Here is a 26,361-nt window from a genome sequence, read left to right as displayed (position 1 = left end):
GTGGATGTATTTGTTTTGTGCTGCCCTTGCAGAACAGAAATAGGAATAGAATAGTTCAGTTGCAAGGGAACCTCAAAGATGTAATCCAACTGCCTGACCACTTCAGGGCTAACCAGACATTACAATATAGTATTTAGGGTGTTATCTGAATGTCTCTTGAATGCTGACAGTCAAGGGACATCAACCACCTCAAAAGGAAGCCTCTTTTGGTGTTTTGACCACCCTTACAGTAAAGAAATTTTTCCAGTTGGAACCACATCTGTTGCAGCTCAGTGTGGTTTCCTTGCATTCTGTCATTGCTCTGCAGCACAGTAATCTTTCTTATTGTTGGTTTCAGTAGTAAAATGGCATACTCATTAATTTGTGTTTGGGCTTTTAATTTCAAACAGAAAAGTAAGTCAAGAACATTTGCAGCAAGGAAGATGCATTAATATAGTGCCTAATGTACTCATCTACTATTGTATAGTATCTTTATCCTTCCTTAGTGTAGGGGATTCTGGAGATACTAAAATATGACCATTTATTTTTGGTCTATCTTATGAAATTGTTAAAAACCATCTTTGAAGTAGGAGTACTTACCATGCACAAACTGTGGTAGCCCTGAACAGTCTGAAATACAGGAAAGTAAATGGAACCTGAGTATCATGATATACAACAAAGTCTAAGCCTTTTTCTCATTTTCCTTGCAGAATAACAAAACAAATCCATTCTCTTCATCTGAACAATTGAAAAAAAAATTAACAGAAATAGATTGCATAATCATGAGATGTAGAGTTGAACTTATAATATGCTTTAAAAACAGCATACACTACATTTTGTCAGTATGTATCTGAAATTAATTTTAGGATGAACTCTCAAGATCTTGCTCTGGATTCAGCACAGAAGATGGATCATGTCATGCTAGCTTTACATAATGCTAAACTGCATTCTAATTATGTATATGTAATTACATAGCTTTAATGTTTTAATAGTATTTTTGCAGGTGAGCTACAACTACTGGTGCAAAAATACTAAGTTGCATTGTAAGCAGCTGCTTGGAAAAAACCTCTTTGCTATGTGTGAGAAAGGTTATTTAAATGTCCTAAAAACATTTTGCTTTTGGGAGAAGATGGAAGAAATAATGTGGCTAAAGGAAATGATTTTTGATCATTGTTGAAATTGCTTTTCCCAGCAGTTCTCTTAACTATTGATAGAAATACTGGAGTATTGCTACTTGTATGCACTACTTCTGTTTAAAATTCCCATAAAGTTCCAACACCTTCCCTGAGTTTTGGTTGGTTTCAAATGCTTAAAGTAAAAATCACAGAATCTCAGCGGTTGGAAGAGACCTCAATGTAGAACTCTTGAAATTGGGAAAGAGAGCGGAAGCAGATTCTTTTTCTAGAATAAAAGGCCATTTGTGTCTAAACTTATCCAGTGGAAATGAAGCTGTTGGTAATGGCATATTGAATGAGCTAGGCAACAGCTGGAGCTGAGTATCTCTCTTACAACATATGGCTAGAAAACAGCGCAATATATTTCCCATGAAAAGAGCAAAACAGAGCATAATAACAATTCCAAGTCAAAATACAAATCTGAATCTTTTTTTAATGTACCCAAGCAAGTCCAATAGCAAATACCTGTGAAGAATATAAAAATACAATGTGATATCCTCTGGATTTTTGGGGTTTTCTTGAGGACAAATTATTCAACATAGTGTTTTAGACTGTAGCATTCTTTGGCAATTTCAGAACTGACATATTGATGTGATTTTTGCTTTAATTTGGAGCTACAACTTTCAATTCCATTTGGTTGTCTATTAGCTTGTATATTGTAGTCACCTTGGCTGCATTTAGTTTTAAAGACTTTTGCTTAACTTCCACGATCAGAAAGTCTCAACTATTTAATTCTAGAGTTTTTTACAATGCCTACGTGAATAGCACTGTGGTCTCATAACACCAAAATAGGAAGTGTTTCTCTATCTGCAAACAATGTGAAATCCTATTTCTTGAGCTTGCCAGTGTTTCCTGTTGAAGTAACTTTCCCTTCTTAACAGCTTTTGAAGCAGTGGTATATCAGAGTAGGGTGCCAGTGTAATTGCAGAAGGTTGCTTCTCTTCAGGCCACTACAGAGTGCTGATTTTTGACTTTATAGAATCACAGAACCATTAAAGTTGGAAAAGACCTCTAATATCATCTAGTCCAACTCCTACCCATGCTCGCTAGCCATGTCAGGAATGGTTACTCCACCACCTCTCTGAGCAGACTGTCATGGTGCCTCACCACTCCTTCTGAAAAGAAATTGTTCTTAATATCCAACCTGAACATCTACTGGTGCAAGTTGAGGCCATTATCGGTAGTTCCATGGGAGAAGAGACCCCACCTTGCTACAATCTCTTTTCAGGAGGTTGTAGAGACTTTCAGAGTCATAGACATACAGAATGACTTGGGTTGGAAGGGACTCTGAAGATCATCCTTCCTTAAAGTTGCAACTCAGCTGCCATAGGCAGGGCTGCCACTTGCTAAATCAAGTCCAACCTACTGAACTCCAGAGATAATGGATTTCTGAATGAATGCTTGAAAACAAAGTATGAAACACATTTTATATTGCAGTTCTGAGAGGTGCAGGTGTGCTGCTATGCTTTCTGTGTGTGCAGAGTACAGTTTCTCTGTGCCTGTCCTTCAGTTAGTTTCTGTACTATTCTGATTTGTTTTAAGATGCTCTCAGTAATTGAGAAGAATGTGGGAAAGATACCACAAAGTCTGGAATCCCAAGTATTCTCACTACTCTATTGATTTTATCAGATAAATAATAATCTTTTTAAAGTTGTAAATGCATGTATTTTTGCTGAGCACTGGAGGGAAGCTCTGTAGTATGGGTTTGGTCCTCAAACAAAGCCACAGGTTTTTAACCAAGGGTAAAGTATGTCCACAGAAGTGTAGGATGAAGTAATACCTCGGAGGAACTGCAGGTAAAATAATTCAGGTTGTGTTTTGTAAAGAAAGTCTCTCAAGCTTTTCATTACAAATAGCTTTCTATTTTTCAGTGTTCCACTTGATCTGTAATGCTCACACATCACCAAAGAGAATGCAGAAACTCTTTTCATGTTAATTCAGCTCCTCTTTAACAGTTGTGTTGAAACTCTACACAAGGTGATTCCAACAAGGATTCTTTGTTAAATGCTTTAAACGTTTTGATAGCCATGTGTGACTTTCTTCTTTTCTATCTGCTCTGAGATTTTGCTCTCTTACTTTGCAGGACTACCACCCCTAGAATTGGAGATATTCTGCAGAAGTTAGCTCCTTTTCTTAAGATGTATGGAGAGTACGTAAAGAATTTTGATAACGCAATGGAATTGGTGAAAACATGGACTGAACGATCACCTCAATTCAAATTCATCATTCAGGATATTCAGGTAATGGGGAGAATAATGTAGAGCTGCAAGTAGTACTAGCATGTATAAAGATGTTTAGGATTTTAGGAGAAAAAAAGAATAAAGTGGAAAATTACAGAATCCTCTAGAAGGAAGGGTTTCTTTTCTCCACTTCATGCTGCAGTTTTTCTTCTCTCTTCACATATGCATAAATACCCACATAAATCCAAACTTTCCACTGCATCAAAGAGAACCAATGCGTAAAGGTTGAAACATGGGAAGACTGAACACATTTTTTGTCATAGATACTGAGAGTAAATAGTTTTGGGATAAAATCATGCATCAGTGCAGCTTTAGATCCTCATGCTGAATCTGCAGGTATTCTGTTGGCTTGCACCAGTGCTGATATGCAGGACACTTCGCTTTGGATGTAGGTCTGAAATACAAAACCCTGAGCCATAAGAAGTAAAAGGAGTCTTGACAGCAACATACTGCTCTTCTCAAAGAGCGCGTTTCATATGCTGTAGTGCTCCCTGTAGGTTTCTCTGTGAAGCGCAGGTATGTATCTTCATCTTGCAGACCCAACACTGAGAAATACCGCAAGATATTTCTGCTTACATATTGTTGCAATGTAGGGCATCTTGATTCCAAGTCAAGGAAGGCAATTATGTGTATTTTATTGTAATCTTTTAATTACAGCTAAGTTTATGGAAAAGGGTATGCATTTTAAAATGATACAACATACCCAGGAAGTATGAAGAAAACTCACAGAAAGCATTCTCTCCTCAGAGAGAAAAAATACACTTTTATCGCTCATTTAAGAGACTTTTTCTAACATACGATCCTGACCTGTTCATATGAACTCAGTGCCCTTTGTCTTATTCTCAGAGTTATTACAAAAAGAATGTTAAAATACACTGAAGTTGGAGAGTGCTTTTTTGGTAGGGCTTCCCTTTATAAATTCTACTGAATATTTAGGATATTATTTTTACAATTACATTTAGGAAAGAACTTCTAACTATTTGTTTTGTTAAAGTAGATTTTGTAATATTTTTTTTTACAGAAAGTCTGCCATGCATGTTTCTAAAAATACATTATTTGTCTTATCTATTATCATTTTTATTTTACTAAATCCCTGTAAAGTAGTTTTTTTTTTTGCTTACTACACTGAAATATGTTTACAATTTTTTAGAAGGAAAAAGTGTGTGGAAGTTTGACATTACAACATCACATGCTAGAGCCTGTACAACGCATTCCACGCTATGAGATGCTTCTAAAGGACTACCTAAGGAAATTGCCTCAGGACTCCCTAGACTGGAAAGATGCTGAAAGTAAATATCTTCTAGTCAATAAAATAGCGGTAATAAGATTGTAGTGAGGGGATACTGTAAATTAAAACCATTTTTAGGGGGGAAAAAAAAGTGAAAAGAAAAACACTGCAAAAAGAATTTATTCAGTGGAACAGGATTGGAAAATTATTTGAAAAGCGGATGAAATTAGTATAGAAACTGTAAAGCCTTTAGTTATTCTAATAGAGTATGTTAGTTTTGCTTTAGTTTTGGAATTGTGCTCAAGTTTTTGTTTGTTTATTTGTTTGCTTCTACTCATCAGATTATTATTTTTTTTATGCACATGTATTTTATTTTATTTGGAAAGAAAAAGAGGAAGATTTAGGCTCTGTTTTGTTTTTAAACTCTTACGGGGGAAAAGAAAAATCAATTTTCAATGTTTTTCCTCTCTGTATTTCATTATTAGTACAATTATCATAAATGTTAGCAATAAAAGGTGCCTGAACTAAAAAAACACACCATTGTGTGACATTCTGGAGTGCTTTGTGAAAAGAGGTGAGGGAACCATGACTGTTCCTATCACAAAAGTGTGATTCTAAGTATTGAAGCTCACCTTGAGGTAATCTACAATGATTCTCTTCTGATCTTTCCTGATGATTATTTCCATTTGGTTGCTAAATTTCTTGTGTTGTCCACTTTACCTTTGTTAGGTATTATTGATACTGCAATGAATTTATCACAGTGTGTAATTTATGTAAAAAGTACAACAATTTCTGTGCAATAGAAATACACGTGAAAATGCAGCTTTTTGTTTTGCATTTCTTTTATTTTTCTTTTATTTAGAATCTCTGGAAATTATATCCACCGCAGCAAGCCACTCAAATAGTGCAATAAGGAAAATGGTAAATTATTCTTGTTTTACTGTTCATCTTTTAAAACATTGTATTTGAGTACTTAGTGAAGCTAGGATGTGAACTGAACATTTTCCCTAAATGGGAAAGAATTACTTTCCTGTGTCCAAGTGATTGCTTCTACTCACCATAGTTATATGGTTCCTGGGGATGATAAACAAAATTTGACAGTGCACCTAGCCTGCACATTCTGGGTTCAGATATCTTGGATTCTTAAACTTGTTGCGTCTGTTTCTGTTGGTGGAAAAATAATGTTTGTAGAAAGTAGTTACTGTCTCCCTGTTGTTATCAGACCAACACGATAGGTATACTTCATTAAGTGTTCTGAAAGACTTGATTAATATTCTGAAGTTTTGGACAGTAAATTATGGTATATATACCAGCATTTTTAAAGACTATCATAACATTTCTTAAAGCTGTATCAACTTGATTAATCAGTCTGCACAGTTGACTGTATATACCAGCAGCATATGTATGTAAATATATATATACTTAAAAATCTTTTTACGAAGCTAACGTTCTCCAGACTTACACAAGCTCCTGGCATTTCTTTTAAAATGCATTAAGATCAGTGCTATTAATAAATAAGCTTTATAACTGTGTTTTCCATGAACAGGAGAATCTAAAGAAATTGTTAGAGATATATGAGATGCTGGGAGAAGAGGAAGACATTGTGAACCCTTCAAATGAACTGATAAAAGAAGGACAGATCCTTAAGCTTGCTGCTCGCAATACATCTGCTCAAGAACGGCACCTTTTCCTAGTGAGTATGATACTGCCTTTGTGCAAGGGTGGCTGTATGTTTCTCTAGACTTGAAAGAACTGCTAAAGAGAGAAGCAAATTCTCTTCTAGTTGATGTCAACAAGTAACGTTTCCTCTAATGATATTTGAGCCTGACCAAACCCTATGCTGCTCATAGAAGGGTATGAGAACGCTGTTCAGAACTGAACCAGCACCCAACAACTCATTGTTAAATAAATATCTGCCCATCTTAAGTACAGGTTCAACCCACTGGTTTTCTGTTTTAATGTAAATAAATAAATGAATTTTGTTACTTATGTACAGTAACTGTATTATAGGGTTTATATGCAGCCCATGAAAATCCCTCTTCACTCAGTTAACCAAAAAGTTGGATACTTGTGTTCAGTAGCATAGGAATTTTGTAGTTCTCATAAAACAGAAATGTGGATGCTTGTGATTTCAGTCCTAATAGGTTCTGTGCCTTGGTGCTCATGTAAGCCTCATGGTCCTGTGGAAACTTGTTGTTATGACAATTCATCCTCTTAACAGGAGCTTGTTTCTTGTCTTAGGAATAACAGACTACAGCAGTGTGCCTTTAAACCTCCCTTGGAAAAGGTGCATTGCAGTTCATTGCTTAACACAAGGGATGAGAAGTTCAACAGGGATTTGAGTATCTCCTTTTAAAAAATGCAGAGAAAATGTGAGGAAAGATGTGAGAGATCTAAATTCGTTAGAGCTTATTTAAGAAATATGTTCCTTGGCTGGAACTATAGGCATTTAATTAAAAATGTAGGTGTTCTAATCATTAATAAAGGAATATATATTTGTCCTGCACATGTTTTTGTTGGTTGTTTTTTTTTTTTTTTTCTTTTTCTTTTTCATGTGATGTTGAGGTTTTCCATGAATAAAAACTGTAAGTTCATAGTATTCATTTATTTTGGAGAAATGACAGATATCATTGTCAAATAATACCAGTTGCAAATTCTACAATAGTAAGCAATTTTGCTAGAGGGTAAATATAAATTTATACTTTGAAGAACAGAGTTCTTACTGTGCAATATAGAATAGTTTCTGCCAAACTGAGGCACGTGAATTATTTTTCAAACAAAAGGATTACGATGGCATAAAATATCCAGTTGGAGCAGAGAATCATAGGAATGGACCTTTAAGCTCATCCAGTTCCAACCCCCCTGCTGTAGGCAGGGACACCTCACTCTAGACCCAGTTGCTCAAAGCCCCATCCAGCCTGGCCTTGAATGCTTCCAGGGAGGGGGCATCCACAACCTCACTGGGCAACCTGTGCCAGTGTCTCACCACCCTCACAGTAAAGAATTTCTTCCTAGTATCTAGACTAAATCTACGTTCTTCTAGTTTACAGCCATTTCTCCTCATCCTGTTGCTAAGCGTAGTAGATAATAAATGTTATGAAGACTGCTGTGTATATAGAGCAATTATTCTGATAGCCATTGGGCCTGGCCTTAAATTTTATTTCTAAATCTCATAAAAATATTAGAAAAAAGATGTTTTGCATTACAGTTTTGGTCTTTGCATTTATCAGCTAAGCAAGCAGAAATGAACCTGCTTTCCACCTATTTAGTTCAGATTTGTGATACTGTCCAGTTTTCAGTAGAAACTGCCTGTTTTCTGTGATTTTGTTAATGTAAAGCCATGTATTTATTTTTCTCCCCAGTTTAACAATATGTTGCTCTACTGCGTCCCCAAATTCAGCTTGGTAGGATCAAAGTTCTCAGTTCGAACCAGAGTTGGCATAGACGGTATGAAGATTATAGAAACTCACAATGAAGAATACCCACACACTTTTCAAGTGTCTGGAAAAGAGCGAACGTTGGAGTTGCAGGCCAGGTAAGAGAAGTCTTTTGCCTTTTTTATGGAGGATTAAGTTAATGCATGCAATAATTGATCTCACAGATTTGGAGGAAGATATAATGTGTTTCATCTTAATTGCAGTATTTATAAAATAACGTAGGCTGCAAAAAGCATCAGCTGTCATTCTGAGAATCTCTTGGAGTGGAAGATGCATCTACAGCATATAGTATGTTGTCTTTCCTTGTTGAAATATCCAAAACAGTTGTGAGTGAGCCACCTGGAAAGTTGAAATCAGGGTATGCAGAGGAGATCTGTTCGGCTTCATCAAGAGTTTTCAGACACTGAGTATGAATCTGGGCAGTGCTGCTGCCTCTGGTTCCTGAACCACCTTGGTACAAATGGGTCAGTTCAACTCAGGGCTCATCCAGCCAACAAAACTCTCTGGTGGGGTTATATCCCCAGAACAAAGTTCTCTATAGTGGTTGATGGGTACCTACTTTCCTCCACTCCTCAGGTCTGTTTTCAGTTTATTTTCCTCTGACTGCAGGGATCACTCTCACCCTGAAAGACAAGTTCTTTTAGTTCTTCGGTCCTTTCCTTCCAATTGCACTCTTCTAAATGGCACTCTTACACTTTTTATTGTTAGTTCTCACATCTCTTTCTTGCTGGGTTACCCTTCTGTTGCTTCTTTTTGCATTGCCAAGACTAAGTTTTCCCTGCCTGCGCTACTTCAAATAAAGTAGGGCAATTTAACATCCACCTAGCCTGTTGGAGCTTCTTTAAGGTTTTATTCATAGTAATCAGGATGTAACTGCAACTTGATAAGGATATCTGTGTTGGACACAGTTCTATGTCTCCACCATATATTTGGGGACAGACTATAGCTTGCTATCAAATCAAAAATTGCAAGATATTTTTCTTTATAGGAAAATACTTAAGAGTAACAGTCCTATTGATGTATTTCAAAGAGAAATCTATCAGACAAGGTTGGAGTTTAATATATTTCCTCTATCTAATTTGTCACATCTGGTGATGTTTTATGGTCATGTTTTACCTGTACTTCCTGTTAAGTAATCTGTAGTCCATCCAAACATGTTAAAAGGAAAAGTCAGCGGGATGGTTCATAACGTTGTAGAGTTTTCCTTTTATTTCAATTGAATGCTTTTATTGCCACTGCAGAAAAACTGAAACAAAGCAACAAAAGCAGTAAGAAAATTACTTTTGATAAGGATGGAAATCTGGTAGATAGATATACAGGAGAAACATGTGTTGGTGTGAACTTAGTAGTGCATGAAACAAGAGAACAAAATACACCTACACCTAAATATTTAGCGTTTTCTTCCTTTCCTTTCTGTCCTGCTCTTCAAAAAACAAAAGAAGTAATCAACAATGGGAATAGTACTACTCATGGGTTGTTCTGTTTGTTCATTTTAGTTGGACAGTTAATGAGCAGCATTGTCTTACTTTGAATTAATGAAAATTAATTCAGATTCTTGGCTTTTGCAGGAAGTTGCTGATAGTGAAATAATGTTTTCTGAACTAGTTTTGGACTAATGTGTCAAATATTTCTTTTAGTTCTGAACAAGACAAGGAAGAATGGATAAAGGTAAACCTTTCTATCTTTCTATGTTCTCTCTTTCTTTCTTTCTTTCCTTCTTTCTTTCCTTCTTTCTTTCTTTCTTTCTTTCTTTCTTTCTTTCTTTCTTTCTTTCTTTCTTTCTTTCTTTCTTTCTTTCTTTCTTTCTTTCTTTCTTTCTTTCTTTCTTTCTTTCTTTCTTTCTTTCATGCATTTTCACTGAGACAATCAAAAAGCAATATTCATATTTTCTGGCTATAGTTTCCCTCTACTAATCAATAAATGGTCAGACTGCAGACTGTTCATTCAAAGAGCAGTGCATTTGAGGAGCTTTTCCATTGTTTTTTCCTAGGCACTTCAGAATACCATAGAAGCTTTTCAGCAGAGGAATGAAACTTTCAGAAATGCTATTGCTAAGGAATATGAAGACATGCCCGTTGAGGTTTCCGTAAGTTCTTTTATTTCCTTTGTAACCCTATTAGTACCCATTTTGTTCTTCAATAGTTGGAAAAAAATAAAGATCAGAAGCAGCTTTGTTTTCTAACTAATCATCCTTAGAGCAAAAGAAATACAAAGTAGTCGTTTTGCTGGTAATTGTTTTTCTCCATAATGCCAAATCTTATAAATGAGTCTTTTTTTATTTTTCCCCTTGAAATGCATAACAGAGTATCCTTTCATTCATGCATAATCATTTCTGACTGTGCCCTTTGTTATTTCTTGTATGTATTTCAAAATCCATTTAGAACCGTGTTTTGCCATTTCCTTTCCAGAGGAAGAGAATGATTATTTTCTCTATTAAAATTTCTGTACAACTGGTTTATTTTATCCTCCCATCCTTCTCCTACTCTCTTCAGAACGCTGAGCTTGGAAAGAGAGCACCAAGGTGGATCCGAGACAATGAAGTAACCATGTGCATGAAATGCAAGGAGCCCTTCAATGCACTGACAAGAAGGCGGCACCACTGCCGAGCGTGTGGACATGTAAGTACAAAACTAATGCAGATGAGCTTGGACATGGCTCTGAGCACCCTGCTGACTTCTGGTGGCTGTCTGTTATACTGCAGTTTGTTACTGTGCTTGTGACTGAGGAGAATCTGAGTAGCACCACAAAGGATCTTCTGTCCAAATTAGTTGGCATAGCAAATTGGAATGTAATTTGCAGCAGAGGTAAGATGTGCATTTGTGGAAAACATCTTAAGTACAAACTGTGCTGTTACTTCTGAGTGGCCTGCACTGATCTTAACAGGTTGAAGACTGTTGAAATAGCATAAACCTTCATTACCTCTGTCAGCACTGGCTGCCTCCCCATTTTGCTACCACCTCTCTCTGTTAAAACATTTTCTTTGGGTAGTCTTGGAGTTTTTACCAGCTGATTTCAGTGTTCAATTCTGTGAACATGCCTGAAGCATAAGAGGAGGGTAAGGTGGAAAGAAGAGAATATTGCTCCCATTCTCCATATGTGAGATTGCAATAACATCACTTTAAAGTAATTAAACAACAGTGGTATGACTTACATCCTGTGCTTGCTTTCCTTTTCTTGCCAGTCAGCAGCTGTTCCTTTGTCCAGCAGATGGTAGTGCAAGCCCAGGTTTCATTTTTTGATACAGGCTGTCTTGCATGGCTTCTTTCTAATATTCATATGTCATGTGAAGGCTTATTGCATTCACAGCTCTGCTTTTGTTCTTTGCTGAACAATAGAGAATTATTCAGAAGCTTCAGTTGTCATCAGTTTTATTGCTTCCCAGATTGTTCTGTCTTAAAACTCCCATAAATCTCTTACTTCCCTTTTGGAGTCTGGACTCTTATTTGAGTACTGTCACATCTCCTTCCATTTTAGTCTTAAGATACATTTCTATTGGGAATTATTTGAGGTCAGTGGGAATGTTTTTCCAGCAGTGAATAACTGGAAACAGAAACAAGTGTTTTCTATGGGTACTGGTTGAGGGTAGTTATCTAGATTACTACTACACATCCTTGGCTCTTCGCAAAATTTTGTTCAGGTCTTTGGGTTGTTCAAATCCACTCATCTGCCGTACTTTACTGAATTGACTCTACTCACTGTTTTATGCAGGGCGTCTTTTTCAGCTGAAAGAACATTCCTATATGAAAATACTTCTAATGAAAGATCTTCCTTCAGATCTTGCATTTCAATCTTCTTAAATATTTCTTAGAAAGAAATATCAGCAGTATAACATTTATTTACTTATGAATTTACTTATTATTACTTATTAAGTATCAACAGATTCTGAAATTGTAAGTTCAGTGTATATTAGCAAGTTAAAAATTAGAGATTTCTGGTGTCTTTTAATTATTTTTTTTCTCTCTAAAAGTACATCCCAGTTATGCCTTTCTGGGCTTATGTGGAAAACAAAATGGTGACTGTACCTTTTCAGGTTGAACTGTAAAGAAAATGAGAGACTCTTCCTGCAGCACAGCTTGTCCTGTATTCTAATTCTATTCCTATCTTTAGTTTACAGGTATAATTGAAAGACTAATGGGATTTTGTACAGAGTTGTAATTTAAATAGTGAAGAACACTTCTAGTTAAGAATCAGTGGCACAAATTTGGATGTTATTTTCAATTAAACTATTTATGACATAATAGCCATTATCTTTCTTTTTCTTCATAATTGAACAATACATTGCTATTAGATACGATAATATTAACTTCTAATTAAATTGTTTTCATGAAATTTTATAAATACTTACAATTTATATGTCTGCTTATCTTTTTTTTTTGTTGTTTGTTTCTAAGGTGGTTTGCTGGAAATGTTCTGATTATAAGGCTCATCTTGAGTACGATGGCAATAAATTGAATAAAGTTTGTAAGGACTGCTATCATGTTATAATTGGTTGTACTGATAGTGAGGAAAAGAAGAAGAAAGGCATCTTGGAGGTATGTCATGTAAAAAATATCACATGTGCATAACTGCAAGCAGTTTTGACTCATCAGTAGATGAAAAATGGTAGCATTCTTGTGGGGCTTTTTTGTGTTTGAGGAAAATAAGAGACACATGGATCAAATTCATCTCATCCAATGGATTACGTGTTTCACCATTCATCTGCCACAATACTGCTACTGGACTCCACTAGCACACTAAATAGTCAAGAGACTGCTGTTTCTTGCCGTGGTGGCTTTTTAAGGTAGCTGAAGAAACAACTGTCTGCATGCTGGATCTCATGAAAATGAAGTGATTGACTACCATGGGTGGGAAAGAAATAGAGCTAAGGAAGTATTATCATGTAGTCATTTTGTGTTTTTTCTGTTCTTCTCAGCATCAACATTTAACCTGATAGTCAGTAGCATTTCAGTGCCTCGGATGATGTTACCTTAGAATTAAAACCTTTTTGTGGATACTAAGATGCAGACAAAGGGTAGCAGTAGGAGGAAAAATATTTAGCCATCTAGAAGTATGTAATCCAGAATTACTGGTGAAAGAAGGAACAGATTACATGTGCATTAGGGAGCATGTTTTGTGACCCTATGTATGTAATACTTACATAATCTCCCTAAGTCAGTTCATTTGTTATCTTACTTGCTCTTTTGCAGATATTATCCAAGATGTGCTATGACTAGTGATGTATTTCAGCCTTTCTGTTCTGTGGGTTTAAGTCTTTATTAATGAAAACTTACCTTCCTTTTTATGCTTTATGCTATCCTAGATTGAATCTGCTGAAGTCTCTGGAAATAGTGTCATATGTAGCTTTCTTCAATACATGGAAAAATCAAAGCCCTGGCAGAAAGCGTGGTGTGTTATACCTAAGCAGGAAGCTGTTGTCCTCTATATGTATGGTGCTCCACAGGTAAGCAAAGAGGAAATGGAAAAGCTTTTAATAATTATTGACATTGACATCTGAGGAAGAGAAGTCAGATACGCTGGTAATGGTCAAAAGATGCAAGTGTTTTTACCAGCTAGTGTAGTAAATGAAACGCGGCAGGCAGGCAAATTAATTGGCTGTTTCTAATTGGGTAATTCTTCTTCTTCTTAGGATGTTAAAGCTCTGGCTACAATTCCACTTCTGGGCTATACAGTGGATGACACCCCAAGAAGTGCTGACCTCCCACACAGCTTCAAACTGACCCAGTCAAAGTCTGTGCACAGCTTTGCTGCGGACAATGAAGAACTGAAACAGAAGTGGTTAAAAGTTATCCATTTAGCTGTCAAAGGTGAGACGTCAGAATGTCAAAATGAACTGCAAGTGAGTTTAGAAGAACAACCCGAATCTTCTAAAACGTCTGAATGCTGAAGCTCAAGAACACACGGTATTTTTAAAAAATTCAATTGGATTTGTGTTTAACTTTTGAGGAAGGTTAACCCGTTAGCCTTTCTTTGCTCAATCAAGCAAAAAGCAAAACAAAAACACAACTTCCTACTACCATATATGTCTTAGCACTTTATGTTTGGGAAAAACTCTGGTCTTTCTAGGGATTTCTTTCTTGTTCTCTTTGCTCTTCTTTGTTCTGTCACAAAGAGTGATGTACAGGTCCATTTCAGAGACTTGTAAAAAAATGTGAATACTATTAAGAATCCCTACTAACTTTACTGTACTACTTGTTGATTGTGATGCACATTTTCTTTTTGAAAGTTGCTATTAGGTTCATGTTTGCTACTTTCATCACGAGTGCAAATATTGAAGCTTCCTGCTTACGTATTAGGACTTGCAACAGGATAAAAGATATACCTCCACATTGCCAAAATAGATCTGTAGTTAAATATACAGGGATAGTTTGGTTTAATGTAAGTAGTTTGTAGGTCGAATTCCACAGATCTGTACATATGTTGTATTCATTTGTTTCTTTTTAATTAAAGTAATGCAAATTGCTTTTACAGGTATACTGGCTTTTAAAGTCTCGGTTTATCAAGGAAACAATATAACGATTTTCAGTCTAGAAAAGAATACATAAAAGATGAGAAGTATATAATATATGTACAGTATTAAAATGTACAATATTGGATTTTTGCTCTTATTTCCTGAGACTGGGTTCCTGTTAGCGAATAATTTATTTAAAAAGCATGTTTTCTATTTGAAATTAAACTGTCCTAAATTAACAAATACTGTTCAGTGATTTGTTTTGATAGCTGACACTTAATGATCTCGATACTTTTATGCATTAAAAAAGAATAGCAGTAACGTAAGTGGCATGCAATGGAAAAATAAGTTCCAGTTGTGTTTAAAGGAGTAGTCATTTTTCTTCAGTGTCCTACCACCGTTATCTCTTAAGAGTGCAGTAGTTCATTACTAAAATGCAGTATGCAGATTGAGATAATCAACAGATTCTGTTAACCTTCTGGGAACAGGTATTTTTGTTATTACGGTTATTGGAACAAAAGAACATTTTGAATCTAAATATTGTGATTGTTGCAGAAGATTAGATACTACACTACTTATTTATGACAGCAGTCTCCAAGGATCGCTGTTGTAATATGGAGACTGCTCTAAATGCATTTAGTATGAAATATGAGCCTGCAAATCTTGAGGAAGGGAATCGTGTAAGTTCTACAATCACCTTATCATGAGAGCGTCCAGAAGTGTTACTTCTCAATATAACTACTGTCTGTAATTTAAAACATAAGAAGCTGAAGAGCCCAGGCTTAAGTCCAGTTTTGTTGGTAACACGAGGGCAGATTTCAGTTATCACTTTTTATAATGAAATCTCCAAATGAATTATTGACTAAACTCCCACTTTACTCTTTTTTTTCAACACTAGAAAAAAAATGCTCATTTTACTTAGCACTTAACAAAGGATTGTTGGAGTAAGCTTTGCTTTTAGCATCGTACGTACCTGAGTACACAGTACTTGCCATTTTTCAGTAAGAAAGTCACAGCTTCATATTAGTGGGCTGGATTTTGCTCTCACCTGCACAAATCCAAAATTTATAATGGCTTTTAGACTTTAAAGCTTTACGTTAGTGTTGGTAATAACCAGGACATGGCATTGCAGGGCTCTAACTCTGCAGCTTACTCTGCATGTCAGTTCTGAACTCTTCCTTGGGTGCTCCTCGTGTCCAGATTACTATGTTTGTAATCCTAGTGCTGCTTTTATCTGATGTGCAAGCTCTTCTGTAATTCTTTGCGAGGTGTTAAGTTACTTCTGCTTCCAGCTGCATTCACCGTCAGTTATGGGTAGACTAAGGTGTTTAGGGTTTGTGTTGCTAAGTTCCATCAGATCTTCACTGGTGTCTCTCTAGCAACGCAATGCATTTTGGCAAGACAAAAAGTAACATTCAGACAGGTAGAGAGAACCTTCCATGGTCTTAGAAAGGGGGTATCTTCTGGAAGAATCTCCAATGCACGTGTGGGGTCTGTAGGGTCACCTTTTCATACAGCATCATGTATAAAAACATCACTTCCCACATTCAAGTTGTTGAGGAGTGAATTTGCCTGAAAAGAGATCCTTATCTTAAAAGATAAGATGGACTGAATTATACTCAATATGGTGAAACAATTGCAATCATTTAGTACATTCTGTATCCTAAGATCCTGCAAATTTAATTCTGGGCCAAGTAGGAAGACCCATTTTCAGCAAAGTAATTAGGAGAACATTAGAAGCAGCCATTTCTGCTCTGCTTTATTGTTATAGTGGTATTGAGTATCTGAAGCTGCTTCAGTGGTTTCAGCATATCCCAGACTGAGCTCTGCATGTGGACATAATATGGAATTAAATTAGCATTATTATTATTATATTATTAGCAGTCGTTACTTATTTGGATTTTAGCTTCATGTTCTATTTCAACAATTAAAGTTTATACCGTGGAACACTTTATTTACCCTAGCAGAAACGCATTCATGTTCACTTAATTGCTTGGTCAGAATTACTACATCCTCACTCAGAAGATAACAGCACACAAACATGTGGTTCTGTGTGTATGAAAAGTTGCCTCTAGATTTAACCACCTTAGCAGTTTTCTGCCATTCTCCACAGATCGACTCCCTCCCTACAGTATCCAAAGCTTGTTCTTACAACTGCAAAGAGAAACGTTTTAAGTAGTAAGCACTGTGGCTTAAGTGTCATGACCAAAGCAGTCAAAGCCATCATTCTGATACAGCGTAGGCTGTTCCCATTTCAGCTGGTTGTTGTTGTTGTGGCTCTAAGTATTTATTAGCTACGTGTGTAAGGAAAATAAAGCATAACTGAGCATTCATTCATAGTACATGAATGTATGTGAGTGGCTCTGCTGCATTATTTAAACTTTGTCATTCTCATGTTCAGGAAAGAGTGATCACCCTGCAGTGCAGTTTGAAGCAGATGAAGCAATTTTGTGTGATTTGTCAGGGTTCAAACAGAAGAGTGGCTTAATTTTTATCATGATATTTGTTTGGAGCATATTATATTTTCAAAATGATATGATATTTTTTGCCCTGTTACAGAAAAATAATATGTTATGGTGTTTACACCATTCTTTCAGGTCCTGTTAAAATTGTTTTTGGTATCAGGCAGTTGTGCTTAGTCGAAGAGCTGCTGTAAAACTGATAGCATCTAGTACTTTCAGATCCCTTTACACTGAATAGTTCTGCCTATTCCAAAAGGTGTTTAATTTTTATGTATAAAACAGATATTGAGAATAAAAAGCGTTATATTCCCTTTGGAGCACAATATTAAACTGTTTAAATGCATGTAATATAGTGGCACCTTCTTATGCAAAACCATCTTGAAGTGCTTTATAAATCTCCTCTAAATCCCTTTTATATAAAGAGGCTTATTATTCTTCATGTGTTTAAAATATGAATGAAACTAAGGCATGGATTTAATGTAGAATAAATACACTACAACTTGCGTAAGTTTTAGATGAGGTTAAGAATAGATGTGTATTCTAAAGAGTTCTGAGTGGAGTCAAGAGGAAAAAAAGAGAAATATACACTTTAAAAATGTCTGGAAAGGATGTGGAAATGTCTGACAGGTTCTTGGGGATTCACTGCATTTTTCGTTGTCTGTTTCTTCTTTTAAGTACTTCCCACCATACAACCAGTATACAAACTGGGCCGCTTTTCGCATCGTGATTAAATAAAATGAACAAATAGCAGTGGTTCCTTATACTGAAGAAAAGGGATTTCAAGAAAACAATTAGGCATTCCACTTACAAATAATTCTAAGTAATTAAGAAAGAGCTTTACCTGTAGATATATTTTGAAATCCTCAGCGGGTGTAAACTAGCATATACCTGCTGGACTTAAATACACGCGGAATCTACCTTACATTCTATAAGGACATGGGTGGAAAATCAGTGTTACTCCGCTTTAAGACCCACTGACTTCCTATGTCTCATCTGGAATCACAGTGCTCAGCTGGACTTCAGAGGGGTTTCACTTGGAAGACAGTCGGTGTAGGAGTGAGTGGAGACAGCTGATAATCTGAAAGCAATTGGAGGAAAGAAAGAATTTTGTGGCAGACTTAACTATCCTTAAGGTCAATCCATTGGTGAAAGGGGGATCAGTCTCAATTTGTGGTGTACTCCTATTTGGAATCTGAACCAAGACACACGGAGTGATGTTTTTTCTTCAATCTGTGTCCCTATTGGTATGAGAACGCACCCATAGCTGACCTGCAGGACTGTAGTGAAGCACGTGTCTTGGATGAGTTTTAATCTGCTAGTCAGATTGCTTCCTAAATTCCTTGTCTGTTAACAGATCATAATAGTAACTTATTGTCTATGAATGTATGCATATATACACATATGTATCCGTGCGTATATGTATATATGTGTGTGTGTGTATAACGTTTGAGTCTATTATTCATACAGCCTGCTTCAAGCAGTATTTTACAATCAGAAACACAATGTGCTGCATTCAAAGTATGATCTATATTGATTGCATTGAGTATGCTTTTCAGGAGAAAAAGTCAATAGAATTAGAGCTCCTTCTGTGGCATGATTACTATTTCCAACTACGTAAAACCAAAACAGACTAAATCCAGTAATGCATTCAGTCTGCTTCCTGTTAAACTTTGTGATTACAATTAGGCCCAGATTCATCCATGGCATTTTGCTTTCATCCCTTCATCCTAACACAAGAGAATGTAGAACGTATTTTCTTTTTACTAAAATTTCAGCAGGTTTCCATCAATAAAAATGTATTTTCAGCCCCTGCATAACACCAACCTACTTTGCTTTGTAGTTCATCCCTTGTTGATTCCTTAACTATGGTAACAGCATTCAGAATAAGTGGGGGAATTGCGTCAAAGCATTGTTGCAATAACGTGCCCTAAGGATTCTAAGAAAGAAGGCAGATTTGTTGGATATGGGGAATGGTTTGTAATACAAGTATTGCTTTGGTTTGTTTTTCTTTATTCTATTAGCACATTCCCTATTCCTCAGCCCTCGAGGCAGATTAATACATTAATTTTAGTGAGAGCTGGATCAGCTGTAATGTGACATCAGCATTACAGGCTATGCGCTGTAATTCCCCTTTATTATGAAAACATTACGTCAGGTTTGAATTGGGAAAATGCTGTTTGTTTGTAAAAACAGTAATATTTGGAAGAGGTGTGTATTTATTCTGGTTTTGCAGTAAACTTGAAGATATTTAAAAGGTGAGATTTAAATGACGTTTGAAGTTGTGCAAATGTAAGTGGTCATTTTTATGGTCAAAAATATATGAATGTAAAATAATTGCAGATATTGTATATACTTTCTGTAAGATATGTATATCTGGTTTTAAGGTGGGTGGAGAACTGTAAAAAGTAAGCACTTTAATTTCCATTGAATACTTAGAAAGAAATAAATAAAATCCTGTAAAATAAAGGCAACGTTCAATAAGTATTGTTGGCTGATTCTATTTGGCTGGTTGTTTGCTTTGTCCACCTACTGATTATTTTCTCTGCTGATGAAAACAGCATTTCCAGTTGTGCAGGTGATGGTGAGGAGCTGTTTGGGAACAGCGTTACCTAACTTGCCAAAATACAACCAAAGGAATGGAAGATACATTCCAGATGCACAAAGAGCAGTGTATAATGCTATGGCATCTTAGACTGGGAAGACGAAGATGATGTCTCAGCAATCCTTCACAGTTTACATCTGTCATAGTTTTGTGGTGCTGCTGTCAATATTCCACATCATAACATCATGTGCAGTATAGATCATCCATACTCCAGTTCTGTAGAATAGTAGCATCCCAGGAGCTCAGCTCTCGGAGAAGAACTACATATCCCAAAGGATGCCGCGGCCAGAGATAAGTCACGGGAGGAGGACATCTATAATCTCACTCTCAGGCTGGAACTCTCTCTCTCTCTCGGACTCTCAGGGAGTGAGAAGCATTCCTGCCGTGTCACCTAGACTTCACAGTAGGCCTCTCGGTTTTTCGGGGACTCTCTCTCTCTGTTTTGTTCAATTTATTAGCCTCAATCATTGTATTCCGATATCATATTTAGTAAATTAAGTTTTCCTCCTTAGATTGCTGCTACTGTTTCATTTTCCCTTCCTTTCCGGGGCCCCGGGAGGGGAGGCCCTACGGGGCGGCTGCCCTGTCACAGATACAGGTAAATCTAGATAATCTGTGACAGATTATTGGTGGAGGATGCGGGCATAGGTGGGCAAAAGTGGGCAAAAGTGGGCAAAAGTGGGCAGAAGCTGCTGTTTTTCTGCTTTTCCTTTTGGCTTTTACAGAGCTATGAGTTTTTTTTTCCTTTAAGGAGCTATCTAAAGTTTACGTTTCTGCGCCTGGGAGCTTGACCTTGAAATTCCAGGCGAACTGTCAACATTCAGGAGTAGCTGTACACTCTGAGCATTGCTATCTTGCTTTCGTGAAGAAAACAAAGAGATTCTCTTGCTCTCTCAGAGCACAGCTAGCTGGCTCTGACTTTCACAGTGTCTGCTAATTACTACCAGCTATGAATCTACTCTCCATTCCAGCTGCTCTGTTTAAGGGATTGAAAGCAATTATGATCTTCTCAACGTATTGGCCATTTGTCCATCCCATGATTTTTTGTTGTGGTATTATGTATATATATAACCTAATAAGGGCACTGATGGAGACACCTGCCTGGTATTTATATGTGATATGGTATAATTTGAATGTTGGCACTTACATCCCAGATGGAATGGTCAATTTTTCAAGCACTTGCTTCCCAGATGGAATAGACAATTTTACAGACACCAAAATTCTCAATCCAGTGTACAGGCTGTACTCTCAGATTGCCGCACATTTTTCAATAGCCGAGTTAGTGCCCATACTTGTGGCCATGTTATCAATATTAATGAATGTATTCCAATACATTCATTCTATACGGAAGTCTTCTCTAAAACCAGAAAATGCTGACTGGCAGGGAATATGGAAAGGTTTAGGAAAGATCTTAGAAGCGTGGGGACCCGCAGTGTCGTGGGATTTCACTCTTGAACACCTGAGGGACCCTGAGAAATTAAGTGAATACTTGGGTCAGAAATCTAAGGAGGTAAACATTATTTGGGGTTTGGCTTACGCATACCGTGCTCTGTATAATACTATTCTGGAGAGAGAGAGTTTCCGATCTGAGATTCAAGCCAAAAAAGGAAAATCCCAAGTCAACTCTGATCAGTCACAAGAGGCACCAGTAACAATGTCAGTTGCCCCTGTGGAAGGCAAGAAATGGAAACGGGTGTCCACGCGTCTAGAACGAAGAGAAGGAGAAGCAGAGCAGGCAGCAGAAGAACCAGGCCCCTCGTCTGGATCGGCACCAAAAAAAGCAAAAAGAAAAACCAAGAGGCATGAAGAAGAGACTGATGATGAGGAGGAAATTACTTATCGTCGACCTCTGAAGCTGACTGAAATCCAAGGCTCAAGAAAAGAGTTTACACGGCGTCAAAATGAAGGTGTCCTTGCCTGGTTGCTTCGCTGCTGGGACAGTGGGGCCAACAGCTTGTCCCTAGATGGTAACGAAGCTCGCCAACTAGGAAGTATTGCCCAAGACCCAGGTATCGACAGAGGAATTAGCAGAAGTTCGGATGGAGATGCCACTCTCTGGGAGCGACTGTTAGAAGCCGTGAGAGAAAGGTACCCCTACAAGGATGCTTTGAAGCCTAAAATGATTAGGTGGGATACCATCCAGAAAGGTATCCAGTACCTGAGGGAAATGGCCATGATGGAAATGTTGTACAACCCTGGTCCAAACGAACGTGATCCTGAGAAAGTGAGGACCGGTCCTGACATGTGGCAGAAACTCACAAGTACAGCACCAGAGAGATATGCACAGTCACTGGTAACAACTTTTGGAGGATACGAGGACCAACAGAGAAGGCCTCAAGTTGTTGAACTGATTATCACACTTCAAAACATCGAACAGCAGCTCCCCCCACTGCGCGCCGCAGTTTCTGCCATCTCACGGCTAGAAGACCGACTAGATGAAATGTGCAAGAAAATGTTTCCATCAACAAATCGTAGTGATCCCGTGGTAGTATCGGAAACGACTGACGAAGGTCAATTCCCGTATGAGCCACCAGGTTTAATGAAGGATCTGATCAAACTAGTCCAGTCCTATTCCTGCCCTGTACCATCAAAAGTCTCAGCTATTAGACGCACACGTTTTCCAGTCCGAGCAAGGAACAACAGTACAATTCCACCACGTGTTTCCATGTGGCGCTACCTACGTGACCGCGGAGAAGACATGAGGAAGTGGCACGACCAGCCTACTTCTGTACTACGAGCACGGGTGAGAGAACTACAAAACATCCCAACCACCAGCACCGTTGCTCCAGTCATCACAGGTAACCAATAGAGGGGCCCTGCCCTCAGTCAGGGGAGGGAGAGGGATAATAGAGTTTATTGGACTGTGTGGATTCGATGGCCTGGCACATCAGAACCACAGGAATATAAGGCATTGGTGGATACCGGTGCACAGTGCACTCTAATGCCCTCCAGTCATGAAGGGACAGAATCAATCCATATTTCTGGAGTGACTGGGGGCTCTCAAGAATTGACTGTATTAGAGGCTGAAATAAGCCTCACTGGTAAAGACTGGCAAAAACATCCTATTGTGACTGGCCCAGGGGCTCCATGTATACTGGGTATTGATTACCTCAGAAGGGGGCACTTCAAGGATCCTAAGGGGTATCGTTGGGCCTTTGGAATAGCTGCTGTAGACAACATTAAGCAGCTGTCTGTTTTGCCTGGCCTGTCAAAGGACCCGTCTGTTGTGGGGCTGCTACGAGTAAAAGAGCAGCAAGTACCGATTGCTACAAAGACAGTGCACAGGCGGCAGTACCGCACCAACAGGGATTCCTTGCTCCCCATTCATGATTTGATTCGCCAGCTGGAAAATCAGGGAGTGATCAGTAAAACTCACTCACCTTTTAATAGCCCCATATGGCCAGTGCGTAAAGCCAGTGGAGAATGGAGGCTAACAGTAGACTACCGTGGCCTGAATGAGGTAACACCGCCACTGAGTGCTGCTGTGCCGGACATGTTGGAACTCCAGTATGAGCTGGAGTCAAAAGCAGCCAAATGGTATGCCACCATTGACATTGCTAATGCCTTCTTCTCCATTCCTTTGGCTGCAGAATGTAGGCCACAGTTTGCCTTCACCTGGAGGGGCATTCAGTATACCTGGAACCGTTTGCCCCAGGGGTGGAAACACAGCCCAACCATTTGCCATGGGTTGGTCCAAACTGTATTGGAACAGGGTGGTGCTCCTGAGCACCTGCAGTACATTGATGACATTGTTGTGTGGGGTGATACAGCAGAGGAAGTTTTTACAAAAGGAGAGAAGATTATCCAAATTCTGCTACAAGCTGGTTTTGCTATTAAGCAAAGCAAAGTAAAAGGGCCTGCCCAAGAAATTCAGTTTCTAGGTATAAAGTGGCAGGATGGACGTCGTCACATCCCAACAGATGTGATTGACAAAATCACTGCCATGTCTCCACCAACTAACAAGAAAGAGACACAGTCCTTCCTGGGTGTAGTGGGCTTTTGGAGGATGCACATTCCAAACTACAGCCTCATTGTAAGCCCCCTTTATCATGTAACGCGGAAGAAGAATGAATTTGCATGGGGCCCTGAGCAGCAGCAGGCTTTTGAGCAGATAAAACAAGAGATAGCCCGTGCCGTGGCCTTGGGGCCAGTACGAACGGGACAGGATGTAAAGAACATCCTCTACACTGCTGCTGGAGAGAAAGGTCCCACTTGGAGTTTGTGGCAAAGGGCCTCAGGAGAGACCCGAGGCCGACCCCTGGGATTTTGGAGTCGAGCGTATAAGGGGTCTGAAGAGTGCTACACTCCAACTGAGAAGGAGATCTTAGCCGCATATGAGGGGGTTCGGGCTGCTTCTGAAGTAGTTGGTACTGAAACGCAGCTCCTTCTGGCACCTCGGCTACCAGTGCTGAACTGGATGTTCAAAGGACAGGTTCCCTCCACCCATCATGCTACCGATGTCACCTGGAGCAAGTGGATTACGCTGATTACACAGCGGGCGCGGATGGGGAACCTCAATCGTCCAGGAATTTTAGAGGTGATCATGGACTGGCCTGAAGGTAAAAAGTTTGGAACATCACCAACAGAAGAGGTGTCACGTGCTAAAGAAGCCCCACCATACAACGAGCTACCAGAAAATGAAAAGAAATATGCCCTGTTCACTGATGGATCATGTCGTATTGTAGGAAAGCATCGCAAATGGAAGGCTGCTGTGTGGAGCCCCACACGACAGGTTGCGGAGGCCACTGAAGGTAAGGGAGAATCAAGTCAGTTTGCAGAGGTCAAAGCTGTCCAGCTGGCCTTAGATGTGGCTGAACGGGAGAAGTGGCCAATGCTTTATCTTTATACTGACTCATGGATGGTGGCAAATGCCTTATGGGGGTGGTTACAGCAGTGGGAACAGAAGAACTGGCAGCGGAGGGGTAAACCTGTTTGGGCTGCTGAACTTTGGAAAGACATTGCTGCCCGAACAAAACGTATGGTTGTAAAGGTGCGTCACGTGGATGCACACGTGCCCAAGAGTCGGGCTACTGAAGAACAACAAAACAACCATCAGGTAGATAAAGCTGCCAGAATTGAGGTGGCTCAAATCGACTTGGACTGGCAAAATAAAGGCGAACTATTTCTGGCTCGATGGGCCCATGAGACCTCAGGCCATCAAGGAAGAGATGCAACATATAAGTGGGCCAGAGACCGAGGGGTGGACTTAACTATGGGCGCTATTGCACAGGTTATTCATGACTGTGAAACATGTGCCATAATTAAACAAGCCAAGAGGATGAAACCTCTCTGGGAGGAAGGGCGATGGCAAAAGTACAAATATGGGGAAGCGTGGCAGGTTGATTATATCACCTTGCCACGATCTCGCAGTGGTAAATGCTATGTGCTCACCATGGTGGAGGCAACTACTGGGTGGCTTGAAACATACGCAGTGCCCCATGCTACCGCCCGAAACACCATATTGGGTCTTGAGAAACAAGTCCTGTGGCGGCATGGCACCCCAGAAAGAATTGAATCTGATAATGGGACACATTTCAAAAATTCCCTTATAAATACTTGGGCCAAAGATCATGGCATTGAATGGATTTATCATATTCCCTACCATGCACCAGCTTCTGGTAAAATTGAACGATATAATGGGTTGTTGAAAACTATGTTGAAAGCAATGGGTGGTGGAACATTTAAGCACTGGGAAAAGCATCTAGCAGAAGCCACTTGGTTGGTCAATACTAGAGGATCTGTCAATCGTGATGGTCCTAGCCAATCTAGCCCCCTACACACTATAGAAGGAGATAAGGTCCCTGTTGTACATGTAAGGAACATGTTGGGAAAAGCTGTTTGGGTTCTTCCAGCCTCCGGAAAAGGAAAACCTGTTCGTGGAACTGTTTTTGCCCAGGGACCTGGGTGCACTTGGTGGGTAATGCAGAAGGATGGGGATGTTCAATGTGTACCACAAGGGAATTTGATGCTGGGGGAGTGCAGTCAATAATTCTATGTATCTATGTATATATTTGCATGTGTAGTGTGTTTTAGTTATTATAATTATACATTCAATTATGTTACATTTAAATGTACTATTTAGCTATCATAGTTTTATATACGTGTATATATGTATATATATTAACCATGATGTAATAATGTAGAATAAGGGGTGGAATGTCATAGTTTTGTGGTGCTGCTGTCAATATTCCACATCATAACATCATGTGCAGTATAGATCATCCATACTCCAGTTCTGTAGAATAGTAGCATCCCAGGAGCTCAGCTCTCGGAGAAGAACTACATATCCCAAAGGATGCCGCGGCCAGAGATAAGTCACGGGAGGAGGACATCTATAATCTCACTCTCAGGCTGGAACTCTCTCTCTCTCTCGGACTCTCAGGGAGTGAGAAGCATTCCTGCCGTGTCGCCTAGACTTCACAGTAGGCCTCTCGGTTTTTCGGGGACTCTCTCTCTCTGTTTTGTTCAATTTATTAGCCTCAATCATTGTATTCCGATATCATATTTAGTAAATTAAGTTTTCCTCCTTAGATTGCTGCTACTGTTTCATTTTCCCTTCCTTTCCGGGGCCCCGGGAGGGGAGGCCCTACGGGGCGGCTGCCCTGTCACAGATACAGGTAAATCTAGATAATCTGTGACAACATCCAAGGCTGTATAATGGCAATAATTCTTTTCTATGATGGGGTTGCTACGCAAGTACTTTGTGAGCAACCAAGACCAGAAAAGTTCACAGTGTCCCCACAGCGCTCTTAGTGTTTGTCAAGCTCTGCTATGAACAAAAGGGAGAAAC

At 38.8% G+C, this 26,361-nt stretch overlaps 1 protein-coding gene across 8 annotated transcripts in view; it reads left to right on the top strand.

Annotated features, from left to right (window-relative positions):
• Window positions 1-19,446, top strand: part of LOC140257152 (protein bicaudal D homolog 1) — a 282,019-nt gene extending 262,573 nt beyond the window's left edge. For all 8 annotated transcript variants that reach the window (XM_072346204.1, XM_072346214.1, XM_072346292.1 and 5 more), the window contains 11 exons: window positions 3,238-3,394; window positions 4,545-4,683; window positions 5,485-5,543; window positions 6,169-6,315; window positions 7,985-8,157; window positions 9,697-9,727; window positions 10,050-10,145; window positions 10,552-10,677; window positions 12,451-12,591; window positions 13,359-13,499; window positions 13,686-19,446. In XM_072346204.1, the coding sequence (XP_072202305.1) occupies window positions 3,238-3,394; window positions 4,545-4,683; window positions 5,485-5,543; window positions 6,169-6,315; window positions 7,985-8,157; window positions 9,697-9,727; window positions 10,050-10,145; window positions 10,552-10,677; window positions 12,451-12,591; window positions 13,359-13,499; window positions 13,686-13,943 (1,468 nt within the window). In that variant the 3' untranslated portion in view covers window positions 13,944-19,446. The remainder of the gene's footprint in view (window positions 1-3,237; window positions 3,395-4,544; window positions 4,684-5,484; window positions 5,544-6,168; window positions 6,316-7,984; window positions 8,158-9,696; window positions 9,728-10,049; window positions 10,146-10,551; window positions 10,678-12,450; window positions 12,592-13,358; window positions 13,500-13,685) is intronic.
• The last annotated feature ends 6,915 nt before the right edge of the window (window positions 19,447-26,361 follow it).

This window comes from Excalfactoria chinensis, chromosome 1, assembly GCF_039878825.1.
Source record: "Excalfactoria chinensis isolate bCotChi1 chromosome 1, bCotChi1.hap2, whole genome shotgun sequence".
Classification (NCBI taxonomy): domain Eukaryota; kingdom Metazoa; phylum Chordata; class Aves; order Galliformes; family Phasianidae; genus Excalfactoria; species Excalfactoria chinensis.
Note: the sequence above shows the minus strand (reverse complement) of the source record. Positions and strands in the feature narration are given on the sequence as shown.